The sequence below is a fragment of the Doryrhamphus excisus genome, linkage group LG2 (genome assembly GCF_037039965.1).
Source record: "Doryrhamphus excisus strain RoL-2023G ecotype Guam linkage group LG2, RoL_Dexc_Guam_v1.1, whole genome shotgun sequence".
NCBI classification, from domain to species: Eukaryota; Metazoa; Chordata; class Actinopteri; order Syngnathiformes; family Syngnathidae; genus Doryrhamphus; species Doryrhamphus excisus.
Window position 1 is genome coordinate 44,493 of NC_136358.1, and position 20,508 is coordinate 65,000.

A 20,508-nucleotide genomic window follows, 5' to 3' on the forward strand; every position below is an offset into this window, starting at 1 on the left:
CACGAAAGGTTCCCCTGCTTAAACCAGCACATGTCAAGGCCCGTCTTAAGTTTGCATATGACCATTTGGATGATACAGAGGAGTCATGGGAGAAAGTTTTATGGTCAGATGAGACCAAAATAGAACTTTTTGGTCATAATTCCAATAAGCGTGTTTGGAGGAAGAAGAATGAAGAGTACAATCCGAAGAACACCATCCCTACTGTGAAGCATGGGGGTGGTAGCATCATGCTTTGGGGGTGTTTTTCTGCACATGGGACAGGACGAGTGCACTGCATTAAAGAGAGGATGACTGGGGCCGTGTATTGTGAGATTTTGGGGAACAACCTCCTTCCCTCTGTCAGAGCATTGAAGATGGGTCGTGGCTGGGTCTTCCAACACGACAACGACCCGAAGCACACAGCCAGGAAAACCAAGGAGTGGCTCCGTAAGAAGCATATCAAGGTTCTAGCATGGCCCAGCCAGTCTCCAGACCTGAACCCAATCGAAAATCTTTGGAGGGAGCTCAAACTCCGTGTTTCTCAGCGACAGCCCAGAAACCTGACTGATCTAGAGAAGATCTGTGTGGAGGAGTGGGCCAAGATCCCTCCTGCAGTGTGTGCAAACCTGGTGAAAAACTACAGGAAACGTTTGACCTCTGTAATAGCAAACAAAGGCTACTGTACCAAATATTAACATTCATTTTCTCAGGTGTTCAAATACTTATTAGCAGCTGTATCACACAAATAAATTGTTAAAAAATCATGCATTGTGATTTCTGGATTTTTCTTTTTAGTTTATCTCTCTCACAGTGGACATGCACCTACGATGAAAATTTCAGACCCCTCCATGATTTCTAAGTGGGAGAAATAGCAAAATAGCAGGGTGTTCAAATACTTATTTTCTTCACTGTATGAATATATTAGGGATGTCCGATAATTATCGATACGGATAACTATTGGCCTGATATTAGTATAAAAATGTGATATCAGTATCAGATTTTTTTCCTGATCATGAAAACTGATATTTAACAAATTCTGTACGCAACACACATGTTCATTGCACCACAGGAGATATGTAATTTTACATATGTCGGTATCGGAAATTGAGAGTTGGACATTTTATCTTCAGACTTCAACTGCACCCAGTCAATCCCCGGAGCAAATCAATCTTGATTAAATTTGCAAAGGATGAGGTAGTTTTCATTTGGTTATGTTAAATAGCATATTAATATTTCACATTCAGTAAATGGTACAAGTTCAATGCTGGAAGTGAACAAATGCATTAGCAATTGATGTGAGCGGCTGCTGGTCATTCAAGGAGGGGAAGCTCATTTTTTCCCGGATTGTGAGTAATCGTGACGGGGGAGAGAAGCTCCACAGCTACCGCTGCTCAATCAGGAAATAAACCTTTCGACTTTATATATGGTGTCGTTCATGTGTTTCCTGTGATTTTGTTGGATTGCCTAGTCAAATATCATTGGTGGTACTTTTCGTAAGAAGTTCAAACAACCATTGAGATGATGTTTTTTAATAAGTTATCGGGTAGCAACCAATGGAACACCCAAAAAAATCATTGCAATTGTGAAAGCCTGGCCTGAAGTCTTCATTACATATCAAATGAACACAGCATCTTAGCGCACTGACTTCACTTTGTACTTAAGAACCAGGTAAATCGCCAGTCTGAGGATCAAAAAGAATATTCCTAGCGAAATGAAATCAATATAGAGCTTTGCCTTATCCACATTTATCAAAGTCAGGACAGACGTTGGCTGCTGGAACGGGCAGGGTGGCGCTTTGCAGTCAAGTAGAGACCGGTCCATCCCGTAGATGGAGATCATCACTCCCTCGAAGCCATACCTGAAAGCGACACAAACCACTGTACATGCACTACGACTTGAACGTCTAGCATCACAAACTTGTTTTCAAATAAAAAACACATTCATGTCATTCACAATTATAATATTCAAACAGGAAGTTTTTAAAAAATGTTTTGATCGTGTTTTTATTTTTTGCAGGAAGCAGATGATTGGCCCCGCCCTCTCTGGAGCATAAATATATATGCATTATTTTCTGAATGCCATGAAAATGTGTTTTTCTTCGGGAAAAAAATCCCGGTGATCCCATTTGAGTGGTCATGTACATCCAAACTGAACCAACAGTAGTCTAGGTGTCGATACCTGAGATAGGAGACGTATGAGGTCCACTGTAGGTATATAGGAATGGTATCAAAATTCACAAAGAAGCCAGAGAAGAGGATCATAGGTATGGCTGTGATCGGACCCACAAAGGTCGCAACCTACAAACCGAGACGTATTCAATGAAAGAGCTGAAAGATGTAAATACATACTTTAGTGAGGTATGCCTACCTGTGGTGATGCGGCTGCCGCCCCTATGAGCAACCCTAGTGACTGAGATACCAGAGCGATGCATGTGGACAAGGCGATGAACAACATGAAGCGTTGCGCCTCGGGAGGCTGGGAAGTCATCCAGTACACAATACTGCAGTATAGGGCTGGACAGATCAGCTGGAACATAGAGAGCTTTATGCAATATTCATTCATTTTCTAACGCTAATCCTCACGAGGGTCAAGGGGGGGTGCTGGAGCCTATCCCAGCTGTCTTGGGGCGAGAGGCGGGGTCCACCCTGGACTGGTGGCCAGCCAATCCCAGGGCACATATAGACAAACAACCATTCACACTCACATTCATACCTATGGACAATTTGGAGTGGCCAATTAACCTAGCATGTTTTTGGAATGTGGGAGGAAACTGGAGTACCCGGAGAAAACCCACGCATGCACAGGGAGAACATGCAAACTCCACCCAGAGATGACAGTGTGTGGAACTGAACTCGGGTCTCCTAGCTGTGAGGCCTGCACGCTAACCACTCATCTTGCGTGCAGCCCCTTTATGCAATATACTATACTATAAATGACATATGTGTATACTCCCTTTTGTGAGATAGTTCATGTCTAGTAAATTTGGAGAGTCAAAACATTACCTGGAATGGAACATCTGCAATTGTCTTAGCCAGGTAATAGGCACGGAGGCTGTACCAGGAGTTGAGGTGTTCCCTTACAAACACAGACATCTCAAGAGGAACTACAAAGCAGAAATATAGTAAGTTGCTTTCCACCTAAGTATCAAATCCACACATGGCCTTCTCTTACAGGTTAGAATGGTGGGCATCAGGGCGGCAAACATGACAAACAGCATGGAGAAGAAGAGGAAACCAGTGTTGTTGAAGGCTTTGTTCGCATCATTTCCAATTTCGAGGTAAAGCAGGCCAATGAGGAGTCCAATCAGGATGTGCGATGTCACTCTCAGGTGAGTCAGCATCTTTAAAACAAACAAGTTCATCCCAAAAATCCTGTCTGAACATTGAAAACTAGCAAAATGTTTTTACTGTGTCTCTGCATATAGCCTTGACGTTTCTTATTAAGAGGATGTAGAACTGTCTGAAGATACCAGTGCCATAGCTTTGTTTCTCAAGGTTTAAGTCCTGTAGAAAAAGACAAAAGAGGGGTTTTGCGCTTGTACTGCAGTGTCATACCGATTATTCCACTCACACTGTGGGACTTGGCCTGCATGGATGAATTTCCTGTGGTATCCTTGTTCTCATCACAGCACTGGCCTCTCAGACTGGCCTCAAACAGCACTGGGTTCACTTCCCCGTGCTCTCCTGACGCCAGTTCAATGACTGGGGGTGGGACAAGCCAGTCAAAACATCTCATTGACTTTTTACAAACAGTAGGTTGAAGATGCTCCTTTCCTGATTTATTTTTTTGCATGCCTGTCACATTTTCAGCTAATCTACGAAAATTCAATATAACAATGACAACACAAAATGACGTTTTTAAATGAAGCCTTAAGAAAAAATGTAATAAGGGGTGTTTATAAAGTTTTGGGACTCCAGCAAACTACAGAGAGACATTATCCACAAATGGCAAAAACATGGAACATTGGTGAACCTTCCCAAAATCGCCCCAAGTGTGCAGCAACGTCACAAAGACCCCACAAGAACATTCAAATAAATAACTGCAATTCTCACTTGTCCACCTGCAAATTAAGACCCTTTTGGTGGTTTTATTCATTCATGGTGTCCCCCAAGGTTCAATCTTCGCCCCCCCCCCCATTTACCTTCTTCCCCTTGACAACATTTCTTTACAGTACATCACAACTAACAGCCCCTCCTACTGCCTTTACTGGATGTCCATCAACATGCTCAAACTAAATGATAATGAAAGTCTTCTTGTAGGCATGACTCTCCTTGGCCCATCCCCTTACAATTCAAATTGATGGTTTCGCTGTTTTTAAGAGCTTCGGAGTCATCTTTGACAGCACACTCTCCTTCGAATCCCACATCAATATTTCACACACAGCTTTCTTCCATCTCCGTAACATCTCCGAAATCCGACCCTATCCCTCTATTTGTCACTTCTCGCCTCGATTACTGCAATGTCCTTCGGACGAAGACTGATCTTTCACAAAAACTCATTCATCAACGACACCCGTTCTCTTTAACCTCCGTTAGCTTCCAGTCCAACAACATTCATTCATTCATTCATTTTCTACCGCTTATCCTCACGAGGGTCGCGGGGGGTGCTGGAGCCTATCCCAGCTGTCTTTGGGCATCACAGGGCACATAGACAAACAACCATTCCCACTCACATTCATACCTATGGACAATTTGGAGTGGCCAATTAACCTAGCATGTTTTTGGAATGTGGGAGGAGTGCTTTCTCCGGAGTACCCGGAGAAAACCATGCATGCACCGGGAGAAGTCCAACAACACATTCAATATAATTGGGTTCTGCAGCAGGACAATGATCCAAAACACACCAGCAAGTCTACCTTTCAGTGGCTGAAGAAAAATACAGTGAAGACTTTGGAGCAAGTAGTCCGAAATCCTGATCAAAATACTATTGAGATGCTATGGCATGACCTCATGCTGGAGAACCCTCCAATGAATTTCAATAATTCTGGAAAGATGAGTGGTCCAAAATTCCTCCACAGAACTGTAGGAGACTCATTTCAAGTTGGCACAAATGCCAGATTGTTGCTGCTAAGGATGGCTCAACCAGTTATTAGGTTTCACACAGGGCCCCTTAAAACACACATGGCCATTTTGGTCATTGGATATTCCAATTTGTTTGATGAGCAGAAACAATTAAATGTGACAAACACACAAAAGGAAATAAATCAGGACGGGGTCAAACACATTCACACCACTGTAACAAGATGTTTCACTCACTGTAATCTGCCGGATTGTGATACTGTGGACAATGGAAGCCCAGATTGGACAGATGCGGGATGAGGTGGGAGACTTTTCCCCTGTATATGCATTGACCATGACTGACAATGTACAGCTGGAGGGCAAAGAAGTTGGGGGGGGACAGAAGCAGATGCAGTTACAAGAGTAAACCCCAATCTACCGGACACAGTAACTCCTTAATACCCATTTGGTAAGGTGCCACAAAGTACCCACAAAGACCAAAGCCCCTTTCACAGCACCATCCGTGGGGATGGAGTGGACCCTAGCGTGTCATATCGGATCTTCTCATTCACTGTTGTGTTGAAAGCAATTGTCACAGTCCCACAACATCACGCCACATGTAGGCCAGCTTTGGTCTTGCGTTAATTCCCTTGTACGTGACTCAGATATTGAGCGCTAGGGGAAACAAGGTTATGGAAGGCTTCATGTAGGTAGAGTCGTGGTTCTAAAAGTTTACCCTGTCAAAAATCTGAAAGAGGTTTCCACTGGGTTGATGAATGGTACAGATGATTGTCCGTCCACCGTTTGCCAGAACCTTCAAGAGGGAAATGACCTGGACGGATGACGCACTGTCCAAGCCACTGAGATAGAAGTACAGACAGAAAGATGTTGGAGTCAACATTTTAAGGCAGTTAAAAATGGCCTCTACACCCTTTCTGTTGAATCAGTCACTTGAAACCGATACAAGTGGATACACACTTTTTCTAGTAGGGATGGAAAAACATTGATATGTTTCATGTTGTATGTTTTTATGTAACTTATTAAGCATGTCGAGGTCAGCCATTTTAGAAAATGGAGATGCAGAGCCTTTGGTCTAACAGTCAACACTCACTGGGACATTTGGTCGGCTAAATTATTCTAAACGGAACAGTGCAATTTAAAATAAACACTGCTATGTAATAGTTGGAAAGCCAGCACTTCAAGAAATGTTGCAACGTGTCACAGACAGCATGGATTGCCTGTGAGAAAATTCATGTTCACAAATTTACAGAGTGAAAGATATGATATGTTATATAGTAGTATAAAATGATTTGCTCCAATAAATATCATACCTGATGGGCTCATCAAAGAACATAACAGGAGGATTGTTGACCAACTCAAGAGCAATGGCCAGCCGTTTCCGTTGGCCCCCCGAAAGACGGTTGGTACGTGTCTTAGCACAGTCCATAAGCCCTAAAGCAGTCATTATCTCGTCCACCTTTGACAATGCCAAAGTATTACTCATTACCATCAATCAACATTGAATATAAATCTACCAGAACATGTCTTTACTCGGACTTACAAGCTTTTTTTTGACTTGCATGGCCTCATTGAGTTTCAGATTGGCAGACACCTAAAACTCACAGAATACATTATTAATGAAAAGAATGACATACGTTTGCCAAACATGGCCTCCACTCACCATCATGGCCTCCCTTGTGGATAGGTGAGGCATTAAAATGTCACTCTGCATGATGTAGCAGGATATCTTCTGGAAGGTCCTCAAGTTCCTTGGGCGCCCGTTGACCAGGATTTGGCCCTTCATGCCCGTCTCTCTGTGTCCAGACACAGTCAGAACAGTTTACAGTGCAGAGTGTGTGTATATTGCCATCTTACTTACTTGTATCCCGCCAGGATGTTCATCAGGGTGGACTTCCCTGCTCCAGATGGACCCATGATGGCTGTAAGCTCTTTGCTGTTAAATTGTCCAGAGAGACCATTGAGGAGAGTTTTTAAGCCTACAAGGGACATTTTATACCGAGAAATCAGACTTCATAGATTGTACCGTGTAGAAAATGTGCAAATAATGTCAATGTTTCAAAGTATTTTTATAAGACACATGTCACGTGACTATTCTGCATGGCTGACCATCCATTAATAGTTTTGATTTACTATTGCACTCATGTTTCTCACTTGCTTCAACTTCTCTATCACTGACAGGAATGTCTTTCCTACAGATGTGGGGAAACCCACATGCTGTGGCTTTGGAAGCTTCATAACAGACACTTGGTCAGCCAAGATATCAGGAAAACAGGAATTCTCTGAGCAGGGTTTTATGACGCTGATTTTGAGCATCCATGAGTGACATCAGCCAATACCAATCACCTGGATTAACTGTAGGTTTTTCAATTCAGACAATTCCAAGGGAAAGAGCCTACAGCACCTGTCTTCCGACAACAGCGTTTCTCACGGACGATGTAGGACAGGTCCTTGAACTCCAGGTTGACGGCAGCATTGCGCGGAAGCTGAGAGAGGTTTTGAATCTGGGTGACACTGTTATCCCCTTTCTTAGAGTAACAGAAAAAGGATTTGTTTCCATGTTCTTTACGGTCCATTTTGGTCTCCTGCATGGGGATGCTGAAAGAGTTTTTATCCGGCATTCTCAAACGTGCTGGAAGAGACAAAGGAAACATGGAATTGTGGTTCACAAAGTCAATATCATGAAAGCAGATCGATCTATTGATATATAGAGAGTTAAGTTTAAACAAATAAAATAACACCCAAAAAGAACCGGGTAGGGTTGCAGAGGTATGCTGGAGCCTATCCCAGCTGCCTTCGGTTGAGAGGCGGGGTACACCCTGGACTGGTCGCCAACCAAACGCAGGGCAGATAGACAAACAACCATTCACACTCAAGGACAATTCGGAGTAGCCAATGAACCTAAAGAAACACGTGTACCCGGGGAACACCAAACTTCACACAGAGACACCCAAGCAGAGGTTCAAACTCGATCTCCAACATGGCCGACATGCGTTAACCACTTGTCCACCATGCAGCCCACAATAAAGTCAAATGAAAGTAAATATTTTAAAGCATCTAGTCATATTGCTATGATCTGCTTACAGATGTGCTTTTGTTTACAAAATCAGAAATGAACAATTACATAAAAAAAACTTAAGTCAGATTACTCTGTTATTATCTCAATTGGGTGGATGAAAAAATAAAAATATAAAAAAATGTAATGATTGTACATTATCTTATATAACATAAAATTAAACTGATGGATTTAAAATGAAATTTAGATAAAAGTCAATCAATTGCTAATTATCACATTTTAGACAAGACCAACACAAGATTGGAATCTTTCTTGCCTGTGCGTGTAGTTGTATATGATGCAACGTCTTGTACTGACTCCTTTTTACTTCCAATTCTTTTTTGTCGTCCTTCGATGTTTGAAAGGCACGGAACTGTATTATATAATATAATGATTTTAATCTCAGTATGTGGCAACAACAGAGTATTATAGTTGATACTATGTTCTATTCAGCAACGACTACGAGCTTGTTGAACTTATTGATGAAGTGAAAAGTGTCTTGTCTTACCAAGAAAGAGCACCCCAATACGCCAGTTAAGCGAGGATCATGAACGCACCACTGCAGCGGCGCGGATAAAGTGTAAGTGTAGATGAAGATATTCAAACACGGTTGTGCTTTGTTTCCTGTAAATCTAACCCACCTGAAGCATGCCGTTGATGGCGCAAGACTTTGGCTTTTATTGCGATTACGATGACGTCCGGTCGGTACGTAGGCTGATATAAAAGTCTTTCATCTTTGATATGTGTCTTTTTCCCAGCTCACATTCTGTTCTTTGATGAGGTCGCTTATTGTGTTATTGTCTTTTCAGTAGGGGTTGTCGATCCCAATAGTAATTGCAGTGATATCGACGGATCACTGATTAATGAGCTCCTTACATTGTTTTTGTTTTTTTAATTAGTTGTATAGTTGCAGTAATGACTCATTACTGTAAGTATGGGAACTAGTCCACCTATGAAAAGTGCCAACAATTCGTCATTTACATAATGTGGCGTGCACATAACCAAGCTACAGCAACACTGTTATTGTTATGATTAACATTGTTATGCCAATATACTGGTGCATTGACACTTAGCCATAACACACCGGCTAGCTAGCTATTTGACGGCTACCTACTAGCAGGCTAGCTAGAAGCCGGCTACGCACTAGCCGACCCCCATAGACATTAATAGATGCATCATCACGACAATGTCGCCGCCATATTGGATGGGTCAAAGCTGCGCTGTAAATGAATATTCGTCAATGTAATACAGTATGATTAATTATTAATACTAATATTTACTAATTATTCATAATTAATACTTTTAAGTTAATTCCTCTCGTTTATACATCCAAACACACATTAAAATACTTGGGAAGTATATTAGTGTGTGTGTAAATACACAAAAGTGTGTGTTTATACATCCAAACACACATTAAAATACTTGGGAAGTATATTAGTGTGTGTGTAAATGTATAAATGGGAGGAATTAAATCATATTTCTTTGTAGAAAGGCGTTTTATGAAAGTAAGTACAATTATTTGTATTCATTTACAGCATAGCCTTGACCCATCCAATATGGCACCGACATTCATGTACCCCTCAGCGATCGATACAGCGTCTGTCTATGGCCAGCTACCTACTTACCGACTGGAGTCGTCGGCAGCATTTGAGCGTCGTGCTCACAACGCTGCAGACCACAACAAAAAAGGCAAGGCAACATGTTTTTATGTCTGGGTTTAGAATAGTTAATGCGAGACTTTACTAGCCCTATATTATCCACATGGAAGTGTTGTATTTTATTGTGTCAGCCTTTCAGTGTTTTTGGAAAATGGCTTCCACAGTCTTTTCAAACGCTGGCATGTTGTTTGCACTGCTTTATGGAAACAATGACATCATCGACCCATCATGTCACTCGACCAGAAGTGACCTTTGACGACAAGCCAACATAATATCGGACTATTTCGACGGACATGACGCACCCTGGTTGACATTCTCTTTGTTTTCTTAGGGTTATGGTTAGGGTCTTATTCTCCAAAATGACTGGTAGAAGTAATTCCACTTTGTTGTAAGTCAACATCAGCCTTGATGGATTTGCACCATCAGCTGATGGATTTGGTCATGTTGCATAAGTACATCAAAAATCTTTCATGGGTGTTTCCTGTACTAAAATAGCTCCAACTCTTTTGAATAAAAGCAGAATTGTGTAATATTGTGTAAGATGCTGTCAAGCCACCAATTACCTAAGATTGCTGTTATAATCTTTTTCATAGCGTTTTGAAATAATAAATAATAGGACAAGACACTTGAGTGCACAAATAATAATACAAAGAAGTTGGCCAAGGAAGCTTCCATTGTGCCCCAATCTAATGTTATGAAGCTATCTGAACAAAATATTAACATATTAGAAACGGCGTATGTGGGTTTCCATTCCAAAACCGTGCTCTGAATCGTCCGTGAGTGTGAATGGTTGTTTGTCTATATGTGCCCTAAATTTGACTGGCGACCAGTCCAGTGTGTACCCCGCCTCTCACTTAAAGACAGCTGGGATAAGCTCCAGCATACCTGCGACCTTAGTCAGAATTATTAATTACACTCGATACATCACACCACAGTCTATCTCTTTATTATTACAGAGTGAACAACATGAACAGACATTCAAAATTCTTTTTTTATTTTTTTTTTTACCACTGTGTCAAGTGAAAAAGATTACATAAATAGTCTTTGGTGACACACACGTGCCATAAACATGGAACATAAATACAACTCCAACGCAAGACACTTTATTTAAATAGTTTGGCTAAATATCTCTATTTACACACGTCATTCACAGTCATCTTAATGCCATATGGAGTGCACTGGCATCTTTATATTGAAATCTTCGAGTGTAACATTCACAAAAGGACACAGTTTGTGATAGAGCGTTCACACGCAAACACAGGGATGGGAATGTCAAGTAATGTTTCACATCATGTTTGGCTATTTGCAATTGAGAGTCAGTGTTTTCCTATGTGGGAGGTATTCGCGGAGTCTTTGACGTCACTAAAAGCGTGCTGCACAAAATAGCATCGAAGATCCAGAGCACAAATCAAACATTGAGGAGATAAGAAGTGATAACACAAAAACACACCGTGTGTGTGTGTGGGGGGGGGTAACCTTTTTTTTTCTTTTTACAGAAGCGCAGAGGTTCATTCAGCATTTGAAAAGCCTTCTAATAACCATCTATCACAAGACATTGATTAGCTCGATTGCAGCAGACAGAACGGCGTGTTTCACCTCAGCAAGCCTTTGAACAGATTAAAACTAATGAACCAGTTGTGACCTCTAGGTACACCAGACACAAAGGACTCTCAGGGCCATGCTAAGAAGTAGCAAAAAAATTAAGTTGTAATGCTACAAGAAGAAGTGCTGTAAAGAAAAATGTTACATCATCGGATGATAATAAATTCGGAATATGTGTAAAAAGTCCTAATATTTGGTTTATTGTTTACCATAATGTGGTTCCAGTACCACTATTGGTACGTGGGCTCTATCTAGCGGTACGCTTATTTGTTTGTTAGAATTTATGAAAAGAAACGAGAAATGACTTTTTTGTATGTTTTCTTGGTTATAATAACCACGATTTATTCTCAGAACTTTACAACTTTAGTCTCATAAATTAAGATTATTTTTTCAGAAGAAAAAGTAAGCCAAACCTGAAATTGTCACAAATATCGCATTGTCACAAATTGTAATTTTTTAAGCAACATATTTATTACGACTTCTCGCAAAGATTTTACTCTTAATATTAAAGATTGTAATTCTATAAACTCCCAACATGACTATTTTTTTGTATCTTGTATCATAACAGCTTTATTCTTGTAATATTGTCATTCTAATTCTGGTTTACTCTTCCAACATACATTTGTGTGTTTTATTCAAGCAATAAATATAAATAAATATCACTAAATTCTGCCCGGGTTTAATGATTTTGTAATTGTAATTTGTAATATATATTGTGGACGTGTGTGGTTTGAGTGTACAGACTGTGGAAAGCTCCAGGGCCCCTTGTCCACCCCTGCTGTGGTGCCGCATTTGACTGCAAAGATTAGGTCAGCTTGAATAAAAACTGCTGTCAAGCCCAAAGTCCTGACTCGCAGGCAGAACTTACGAATCACGTGAAAGGACTAATATTTGATATGTGCCAACAGGGCAAGTGGAAATGTCTACAGCGGAGCCACAGAGAGCTGATCCGTTGCTCCATTGTGACATTTGCATCAGCAGCAATAATATAACTTGCGAGTTCATACTGCATATTGACTACTGACGATACAATATCATTTGTCATGTTTTGTCAGAAAGTATTTTCATCATTGCAACGATTGCATTGAATGGGTGATGCTGGGTCCTGGGTCAAAATTGTTGAGAACCTCGGAGGTGGAAGTGGAATAGAATTGACTGCTAAATTTCAAATATAACACCAAGCATGGGATTTTTTCCCCTAATTTTTGTTGTTTTTACACTTACAAACTAACAAAATAAGTGCCTGTTTTAAGTGCCTCTTTAAAATGAGCAGTCTTTAGGTCTCGGTCCACTTATGGGAGAAGAGCCACTCTTACTCCCTGATACAGGCTTCGCTACACATCTGAAGAGAAAACCTGTAAGTCTACCAACTATCCATGGCGATATATGACTGAAAAGTGTTCCCGATTGAATTTCAAGAATTTTCTCCACAGATGCTGTAAGTGAGCCGGTTGTTGCAAAGGACAGGTATGTGCTGGACAATCAATGAGCATAAATATGATCTGACATGACTCTGGAACCAGTTTTTGATCAGCAAAGCGCCGGATAACAACCAGCGGCAAGGTCAGTGTTGTAGATAAGCCTTCATTCTTGCATTAACACGATTAGGATCCTGTTCAACTTAGGCGCTTGACTTGTCCCCCAAAAAGGCAAAAATTCTCAGGGCGGTGGGTCAACTTAAAGTGGTCCGAAGTCGAAATGAACTTAACCTGATATAGTTTGCAGAAAAAGCAGAGAGGCACAGCAGTCATTCATGTGAAGTATACTGTAATTGTCACTATGGGATACATCCACCAAACTAATACATTAAGAGATAAATACCCGAAAATAGTGATTTCCTTTGGGGTGAGGGGGTCACTCATCCGTAACTATGTGGACTCCTCGGATTAATGGGGGACGAGTCTTCTCTGCCGCTTTGTCCGATAAGCTGATAAAGCCTGTGGCTGAGGTTCTGCACTTGACAGGTTCCAAGGACACAACCAACTCTCATCAGCTGGGCATGATGGGGGTAGTGGTGGGCCCCCCGGGAACCCGGGTGGGCATGACGACGAGCCCTGGACCCCTTTCCCCACTTAACCTCCAAACGCTCGTCGGGTTGCGCCCACGCCAGGCTGGGATTGGCTCTTCTCATGTTGGAGGTGAGTAGATGGTTCCACTTTGGGGATGGAGTGGGCACCGAAGAGTGGGCGACGGTGTTTGTTTGGCCTCTAGAGGGCAACGAGGGGTTCTCTTTCAGGTCAGTCAGCTTGTTGAGATTGTCCGAGCTGAAAAGCAAAAGAAAAGTCATTTGAAAATATTGTAGAGGAACCCTGTAGAGCAGTAAGCAGTATATTTATTATTGCACTCATTTCACAAAGCTGAGCTGTGAATCTTTAATTAGCTTGGCATATATTGATTGGTTTCAGCATTTTTAACACACAACATATACCAAAGTACAAACCAATTGTTGCTAGGCAGGTTAGCACATTAATATGGTTCATCATCCCCTTCACTTGTTTGCTCCACTTTTTTGAGAAGAGGCGCTCAAACAGTCAGTTTTGAGGGTTCAGGGTTTTCATGATGTAAATAAATGAACAACCAGGAAAAAACAGGCTTCGCTACACATCTTAATATCTTAAACATGATGTAAATAAATGAACAACCAGGAAAAAACAGGCTTCGCTACACATCTTAATATCTTAAACCATCTACATTCCAGGATCAAGGTTAGATGATGGCAAACATACTTCCAATACACTATAGTGGGGGCTAAAAATGCTACTATACAGGACCTTGAATCGAGCAGGGTGGTTTTCGCCTGAGAAATGTATTTCCTTATGTGGGTTGGCGACTATTGCTGCAATAACAGCTGATGTTGAAAGGACGGCTGGCATTTCCACTTTTAATCTGATTAAGCCACACAAAGCAGCTTTTATAATACAAATCATTTTTTTAACTTGCTGTCTGGTTTTCTGCATCTACAGTACATGGGCACTTTTTATTCATGTGCATCATTAACCTTTTTGCAAAAGGTGCCAACCTAATGTTCCTACCATATTCAATTGGCAAGCCTTTATTAAATTATTTCAGCACAATACAGGACTGTTAGTGAGTTTTTCATTTTTTATAAGACTTTTTTCAAATTACAATAAAAACAATTAAAAGTAAATGCAACCAATATATAACTTATGCCTTACTTTTTTATTATTATGTTAATGTATTAAAATTTTGTATTATAATAATTCATATAATCACATAAAAATACTATTACTAAGAAATAATAGTGATAATTATTTGAGTTAGTTTTTCACCTTTAATTAGATTGTTTTAGCATTAAAGAAATGTAAATACATTTTTTTAATGTAAATGTAAATGATGTGAAACAATGTAATTCACATCACTTGTCAAAATATTAAATTACTAAGAAATATGAATAATAGTGATAATTATTTTAGTTAGTTTTTCCATCCAGCTTTGTAGAATTTTTTTTATTAAATACAAAATCAAAAGTCACCAATGTAAAAGTTATGCATTTTTATTATAATGTTAATGTATTCAAATTTAATATTATAATAATTCACATCTTAAACTAAACTAAGAAATAATAGTGATGACTATATTTCATTAATAAATATATAAAAACACATTTATAAAAATAAACTAGTTAAAAATATTAAATATATATATATATATAAATAATAACATAATTTTTATTGTTATTATTATAAACATTGAACAATGCGGTTAATGATGAGTTCTTCCAGTAATGACAGTTCCGGGAGCGGTCTTCCCATTAATCAACATCAACAGTATTATTCCGGGAAATGTAATGCTGTATGCCCTAGCTATGCTGTTTCTGCAATTAAGCTGTTAAAATGTTTTACACTGTGATGTACAAAGTGACACGCAGTTCAGCAAACACAGTCCCGCCATCTGTCCATTGTTTGTCAAGGACAGTGGTAGTTCTTCACTTCACTGTCCCCGTCTGTGTTTGACGGAAGATCCAGCAGTGTGCTGTTGCCTGGCAGCCGATGGATAAAGACAGAAACGTAAAATGTTCCGACTTGCGAGATGCCGACTTGAGTTTTTCCAGCAAGCGTTACAAGTGTCACGCAGCCTGTGGATATGGTATCCCACACTGAAATGTGAAACGGTCTGAGTTTATTTTAGCCACTTTAGCTGCGCAGCCACTGCGAGGAAGAATAAATAATTGTGACATGCCAGAACCACAGCATGGACAGCAAACTATTTCCAGGATGAGACACGGTGCCACATCACCCAGCTGCACTTGGAACGCGGAAAATGCATCTATTCGTCTTTTTGATGCTGAAACACTCACACTTTGTCACAGTGTTGATAAAACAATGACACATAATGCTTAATGTAATACATACAAAAATAGAAGTAAATCCTACATATGACATATGAGTATTAGGGGCACACTGGGAAAAAAAATATTATATAATATAAATTTCAAAAGTAAAGTTGTAAATTTACAACCAAAAAAGGTCGTAATTTTTTTATAATAAAGTTGTAGATTTATGACTTTTTTCTCATAAATGTACAACTTTATGCTTGAAAATTTACAACTTTCTTCTCCTAAAAGTTTTTGTTTATAAATTTGCGACTTTGTCACTTCGTCGTAACAGGCATTGTCTGAGACAGCTATGAAAGGGGGGACTTATGTGACGTTTGGCTTTGGGGAAAGTTAATATTATGACGTTTTTTTCTTCTTAAATTTACAACTTTATTCTCAGAAATGTATGACTATATTCGTGTAGTATTTGGAGTTTTTTTCCTCATAAGTTTCCGACTTTATCATCGTAAATGTACGATGTTATTCTCAAAATCACATCCTTTTTTTCATACTTGGTCGTAACAAGCGTTGCCAGAGACCGCTACTGTATGAAAGGCGGGACTTATGTGACCTCTGACCTTATTTTGACTAATATTACGACTTTTTTTCTCCTTAAATTTAAGGCTAATCTTGTGAATTTACGACTCTATTTTTGGAATATGCCGAGGACCAATAATAAACGAGCTGCAAGATGAAAATGACCCCTGGGATAGTGGTGTCCAAAGTGCGGCCCAGGGGCCCTCTTTGGCCCGCGGCTCAGTTTTTTATGGGCATATTCTAAAAATAAAAATCCATTCCTTCACAATGGTGTAGCTTTCTTTCTGTGTTGAGCGGAAATCTAGGCTGTATGGCTGGGCGGGAGGAGTTTTGGTCTTAGCGATTAATCCACAATGGAATTCTCTTGCCTGTTTTATCGCTGTTTTTTTCCACCTTGACTTAAACCTGGGAACGGGTCAGAAGGACCCCTAAGGAGCAATTCATACAACCCTGAGGCATAATATCTAATAACCGTGAGACGACACATAAGAATGTTCAGCTGTATCAGTGTTCCTATGCAAGTATGGAAAGTATGGAATTTGATCTGGGAAAAGTATGCTAAATGGAAACTCAAATATGGAAAAATATTAATGTTTCCAAGACTGTTACCACTGTTGAGTTTTCTAAATAGAGCACACCGTAGGCGACACATCCCGGAAAACATTTGGGAAGCTAGCTAAAGTGGCACAATGAATACAAACATTACATTCCATAATTTATTTACATGATCTGTTTAGGTTAGTCTGAAGCTTTATTTGGATTAATTGCGTAATCGGTTAGGCCCTCGACAGACCAAATGAAACAGTTAGTGGTTTGGTCCACAACTTATCAGAAAAGAGGCAGAAATGTTGATTGACTGTTCACTCAAAGTCACAGCTGATGTGGGTGAATATCTTGTTTTGACTAAAACACAAGGATAAAAGGTCTCCTTTTAGGGATGACTCAGGAAATATTCACATTTCAGAGGCTGAAATCGGACGATGTTTACATTTTTAATCAAAAATATGTTTCATCGAATACCAAAATAGCTAATTAATTGGATAATTGATTACTGGTTGAGTTGTAATTTTAGACTTCTATTTACAGAGTTTTGAAAAAGTGGAATTTTGGAATATGAACCACGCTGTGGTCTAGTGGTTAGCATGATGGCAACACAGTCAGGAGATTTAGGTTTGAATCTCTGTTTGGGCGTTTCTATGTGAATTTTGCACGCATGCATGTTTTTTTTTTTTTTTTTTCAGATCCTCCGGCTTATTCCAAAAACATGCATCTCGGCTTAACTGCAGACTCTGCGATTGGCTGGTGGCCAGTTGAGGGCCTTCTCCCGTGTCTCGCCTGACCTCACATCCGTCAAATCCGTAGGGATCTTGAATAAAACATCTATATATACGTGAAGAACAAATGCGTATGCCAAATCCCTCCCAACACAACCCTTAACCACCATCCTTCATTCTCTCCCATTCTCCGTATGTCTCTAGTAAATATGGAAGCAATGGCTCGTGTCAGTTTCAGTTACGTCGACAACCGCGTATGTCGATGTCAGTCCGAGGTAAACCCGTTCCACTGTATCTTATGTTTTGAATTCTTGAGCGGCTTCCGACTTCTGGAATCTGAACCGTACAGCCTGATCTTTGCCAAAGCCATATTTAACTTGTACTTTAGCAGGATTTTTCCACGTAAATAAAGGAATGTTACGGAATGATGTTAAGGAATGATGTTACGTAAAGCCATGTTGTTAGTTTTTCTTGTTAGGGTTGAAAAAGTGCATTATTCTAAAGCCTTTTTGGGAGGATTGGCCTTATCGGGATGAATAAGAATAAGATGAATGCTAACACAAGCAGGGAAAAGAATGGCGTTTAAAGCATCCCTTGTAGTAATCAGTCAGCGCGTGGTAGTGACGGAACAGAATGTGCTCTGAGGATCTACAAGAGGGGGAATGTGCTATCCTAATGAAAGCCAGACAGGACATTTTTGAGAGGTTTGCAAGGTGAGAAGAGCAGAGGAGTGACTGTTATTATCGGCAGTGTTAAAAGTCTTCATAAAAGTCATGGACGACCCCCCCCCAATAGGTCCTGTGTGAATCTAACCATACAGATCTGGGTCATGGGGCAGCCTTCATGGGCACAAAATGCCAGTGTTATAGTGTTTGTCAATCATTTTACATAAGAGGCCCCTCAGTTTTCAAAATGTGTTGCTCAAAATCCAGCCTTTAGGAATTGACTTCAGAAGTGATTTTAGTAAGTCCCATTGGGAACATGCAGTTTTAACGCTAAAACGCTATTTTTGACATAAAGCCTGTTTAGTCTGTCTAATGTATAAATCACATATAGATTTTAACAATAACATCATTAAGAAAACAGCAGCATGAAAACAAACTGACAGATGGCAGTTGGCAGAGCACCAGGCTTGGTTTTAAGATGTGTAGTGAAGCCTGCCTTTTCCCCCCAAAGCTGGTCCCTGTAAAATGATGATAGATTTTTATTTAGGTTTGGTGCTTATAGCTTACAGTAGGGACACATATTAATTTTATAACATCTTTAAGAAGTCTAGTGGACGCCCTGACTATGTAAGGATTGAGGTGAAAGGGCGAGCTGACTGCCCAAAGACTCGCTGGGAAGGAAAAATGAGAATACAGAGTGTGTGTGTGTGTGTGTGTGTTTCTGGAGCACTGTCGTAGTACCTTTAAGCAACGCACATTGAATATTAATCATGTGCAGATCGATACCGAAATATCCATACCTCTGTTATATACAGAATATGGATACTTTGATTCAGTCCTTTGATGTAATGTATATCATTGTATATGTACTGTATATACTGTATAGATGTACTGTATGTTGGTACTATGTGAATACATAGTACATGTACATGCATATATGTATGCATGTACAGTATATACAGTATGTGTGTCACTGTATGTATGCATGCATATGCTGTATCCATTTATGTATGCACAGTATAATATATATATATAGTATGACTGTATGTCAGTACATACTGTATACTGTTTGTGTGTAAGGTATGTGTGCATATACTGTATCCATGTATGTATTGACTATAAATGTATGTACGTACAAGTATATACTATATATGTATGTATACATGCATATATGTGTAATGTGTGTGTATACTATATACAGTATATGTATATACTGTATGTACTGTAAGTCAACAAATCTAAAACCCACCAGTAGAGGGCAACCACACACTGACTCATCATTTACATTGCATGAGTACGCGAGTGTGTGTGTGTGTGCGTGTGTGTGTGTGTGTGTGTGTGTGTGTGTGTGTGTTGTGTTGCCTTGTGTCTGGTGCTGGTGCTCTGTGGTATTTGAAATATCGCATGGGACGGAAAAGTACAAGTGCAGGTGTTCTTTGCAATAGCACATGTCAGTCGGTATGTTCCCAGTTAAGACAAGCCTTATTTTTTGTCTTCCGCTTGGGAGTCTATTTGGAAAATGAAAGCCATACAAAGTAACATGAAACTACAGACAACAAATCATGTGACATTAAAACTTACTTCCCCTAAAAACACAATTATACCTCATCCAGTAGGACACGGTAAAAGCCAATGAAATAGGTCAAGTCATTGTCATATGTCACCATTGTTACTTTATGTTCAAATGAAAGCGTGTCACTTTGACTTAACCTCTTTTATTTGACCTTGCAGTGCAGTGCACATTATCTTGCTTGACACAACTAAACAAAAGAACAAGATAATACTTACTGAGAGCGATACTGAGCTTTACTAGTAGAAATCTTACAATCCCAACTTTGCAGGCAACTTAATGATGACAAATGATTGTAAATGGACCGTGATGCCACCTTATGGGACGTGTGAGAGCGCTCTCACCTAATGGAAAAGCTCTTACCTGTCCTCTGCCAGCAGCCGCTGGAAGCAGACAAGGCTGACGCAGTAGACAGTGAGAGGGAGAAGGGACTGCATCTCTGGACCAAGGTTGGCTCCTGGTCCCACCAGGTCAATTCACTTTTAAATTCCAGAAGGAAAAAAAAAGCAACAAAAAGTTGTCCAGGTCTGTGAGACGGTAAAAAAAACAAAGATAATGAATCGACTATGATGGCACTTCATCTGAATAAAATGAATTAAGCACACAAGTGAACAAATCCTACCTTCCCTCCAAGCTGCCTTCAAGTGCTGCGCAGTTTGTTTAATAAAAATGTGTGCAGGTTCTCCTCGGTGTGAAACTGAGTGCTTTTTGGTGACATGGGGTTTAAATAGGCAGGGGGCGGAGCTCCCTGCATGCCTCCTACTTCACCGGTACGTGCAGCATCACAGTCAAAAGGTGAGGGCAAAATATAAGCTGC

The 20,508-nt window shown here is 40.1% G+C and overlaps 2 protein-coding genes and 1 long non-coding RNA gene across 4 annotated transcripts; 1 reads left to right on the forward strand and 2 right to left on the reverse strand.

Annotated features, from left to right (window-relative positions):
- Positions 1-1,525: 1,525 nt before the first annotated feature.
- LOC131125602 (ATP-binding cassette subfamily G member 4-like) lies at positions 1,526-8,647 on the reverse strand. Of its 2 annotated transcripts, XM_058067293.2 has the most exons (16): positions 8,558-8,647; positions 8,327-8,422; positions 7,399-7,626; positions 6,856-6,973; positions 6,658-6,790; positions 6,538-6,588; positions 6,308-6,453; positions 5,713-5,836; positions 5,235-5,349; positions 3,550-3,680; positions 3,387-3,482; positions 3,151-3,319; positions 2,982-3,082; positions 2,347-2,505; positions 2,158-2,276; positions 1,526-1,837 (listed from the first exon to the last, which is right to left on the reverse strand). In XM_058067293.2, the coding sequence occupies exons 3-16, from the start codon at positions 7,613-7,615 to the stop codon at positions 1,612-1,614; spliced, it is 1,905 nt and encodes a 634-aa protein (XP_057923276.2). In that variant the 5' UTR covers positions 7,616-7,626; positions 8,327-8,422; positions 8,558-8,647; the 3' UTR covers positions 1,526-1,611. The 2 variants fall into 2 exon arrangements, with proteins under 2 accessions (XP_057923276.2, XP_057923277.2); XM_058067294.2 differs by lacking the exon at positions 8,327-8,422.
- LOC144901140 (uncharacterized) lies at positions 8,405-14,432 on the forward strand. Its single transcript, XR_013629306.1, has 3 exons — positions 8,405-8,754; positions 9,585-12,666; positions 12,743-14,432. It is a non-coding gene; the product is annotated as an uncharacterized LOC144901140 (long non-coding RNA).
- Positions 10,644-20,423, reverse strand: adm2a (adrenomedullin 2a). The gene is made up of 3 exons (XM_058067296.2): positions 20,314-20,423; positions 20,055-20,218; positions 10,644-13,573 (listed from the first exon to the last, which is right to left on the reverse strand). Exons 2-3 carry the CDS (start codon positions 20,126-20,128, stop codon positions 13,168-13,170), a joined length of 480 nt encoding a protein of 159 aa, XP_057923279.2. The 5' UTR covers positions 20,129-20,218; positions 20,314-20,423; the 3' UTR covers positions 10,644-13,167.
- Between the last annotated feature and the right edge of the window lie 85 nt (positions 20,424-20,508).

What these genes read in the sequence shown, in the direction of transcription:
- LOC131125602 (XM_058067294.2), bottom strand. Translation starts at nt 7,615, where the DNA reads ATGCCGGATAAAAACTCTTTCAGCATCCCCATGCAGGAGACCAAAATG. An exon ending in AACATCCTGGCGGGATACAA is followed by an intron (nt 6,791 to 6,855) that starts GTAAGTAAGATG and finishes GTCTGGACACAG; the next exon opens with AGAGACGGGCATGAAGGGCC. An exon ending in CCACAAGGGAGGCCATGATG is followed by an intron (nt 6,589 to 6,657) that starts GTGAGTGGAGGC and finishes TGTGAGTTTTAG; the next exon opens with GTGTCTGCCAATCTGAAACT.
- adm2a (XM_058067296.2), bottom strand. Translation starts at nt 20,128, where the DNA reads ATGCAGTCCCTTCTCCCTCTCACTGTCTACTGCGTCAGCCTTGTCTGC. An exon ending in CGGCTGCTGGCAGAGGACAG is followed by an intron (nt 13,574 to 20,054) that starts GTAAGAGCTTTT and finishes TTTGCTTTTCAG; the next exon opens with CTCGGACAATCTCAACAAGC.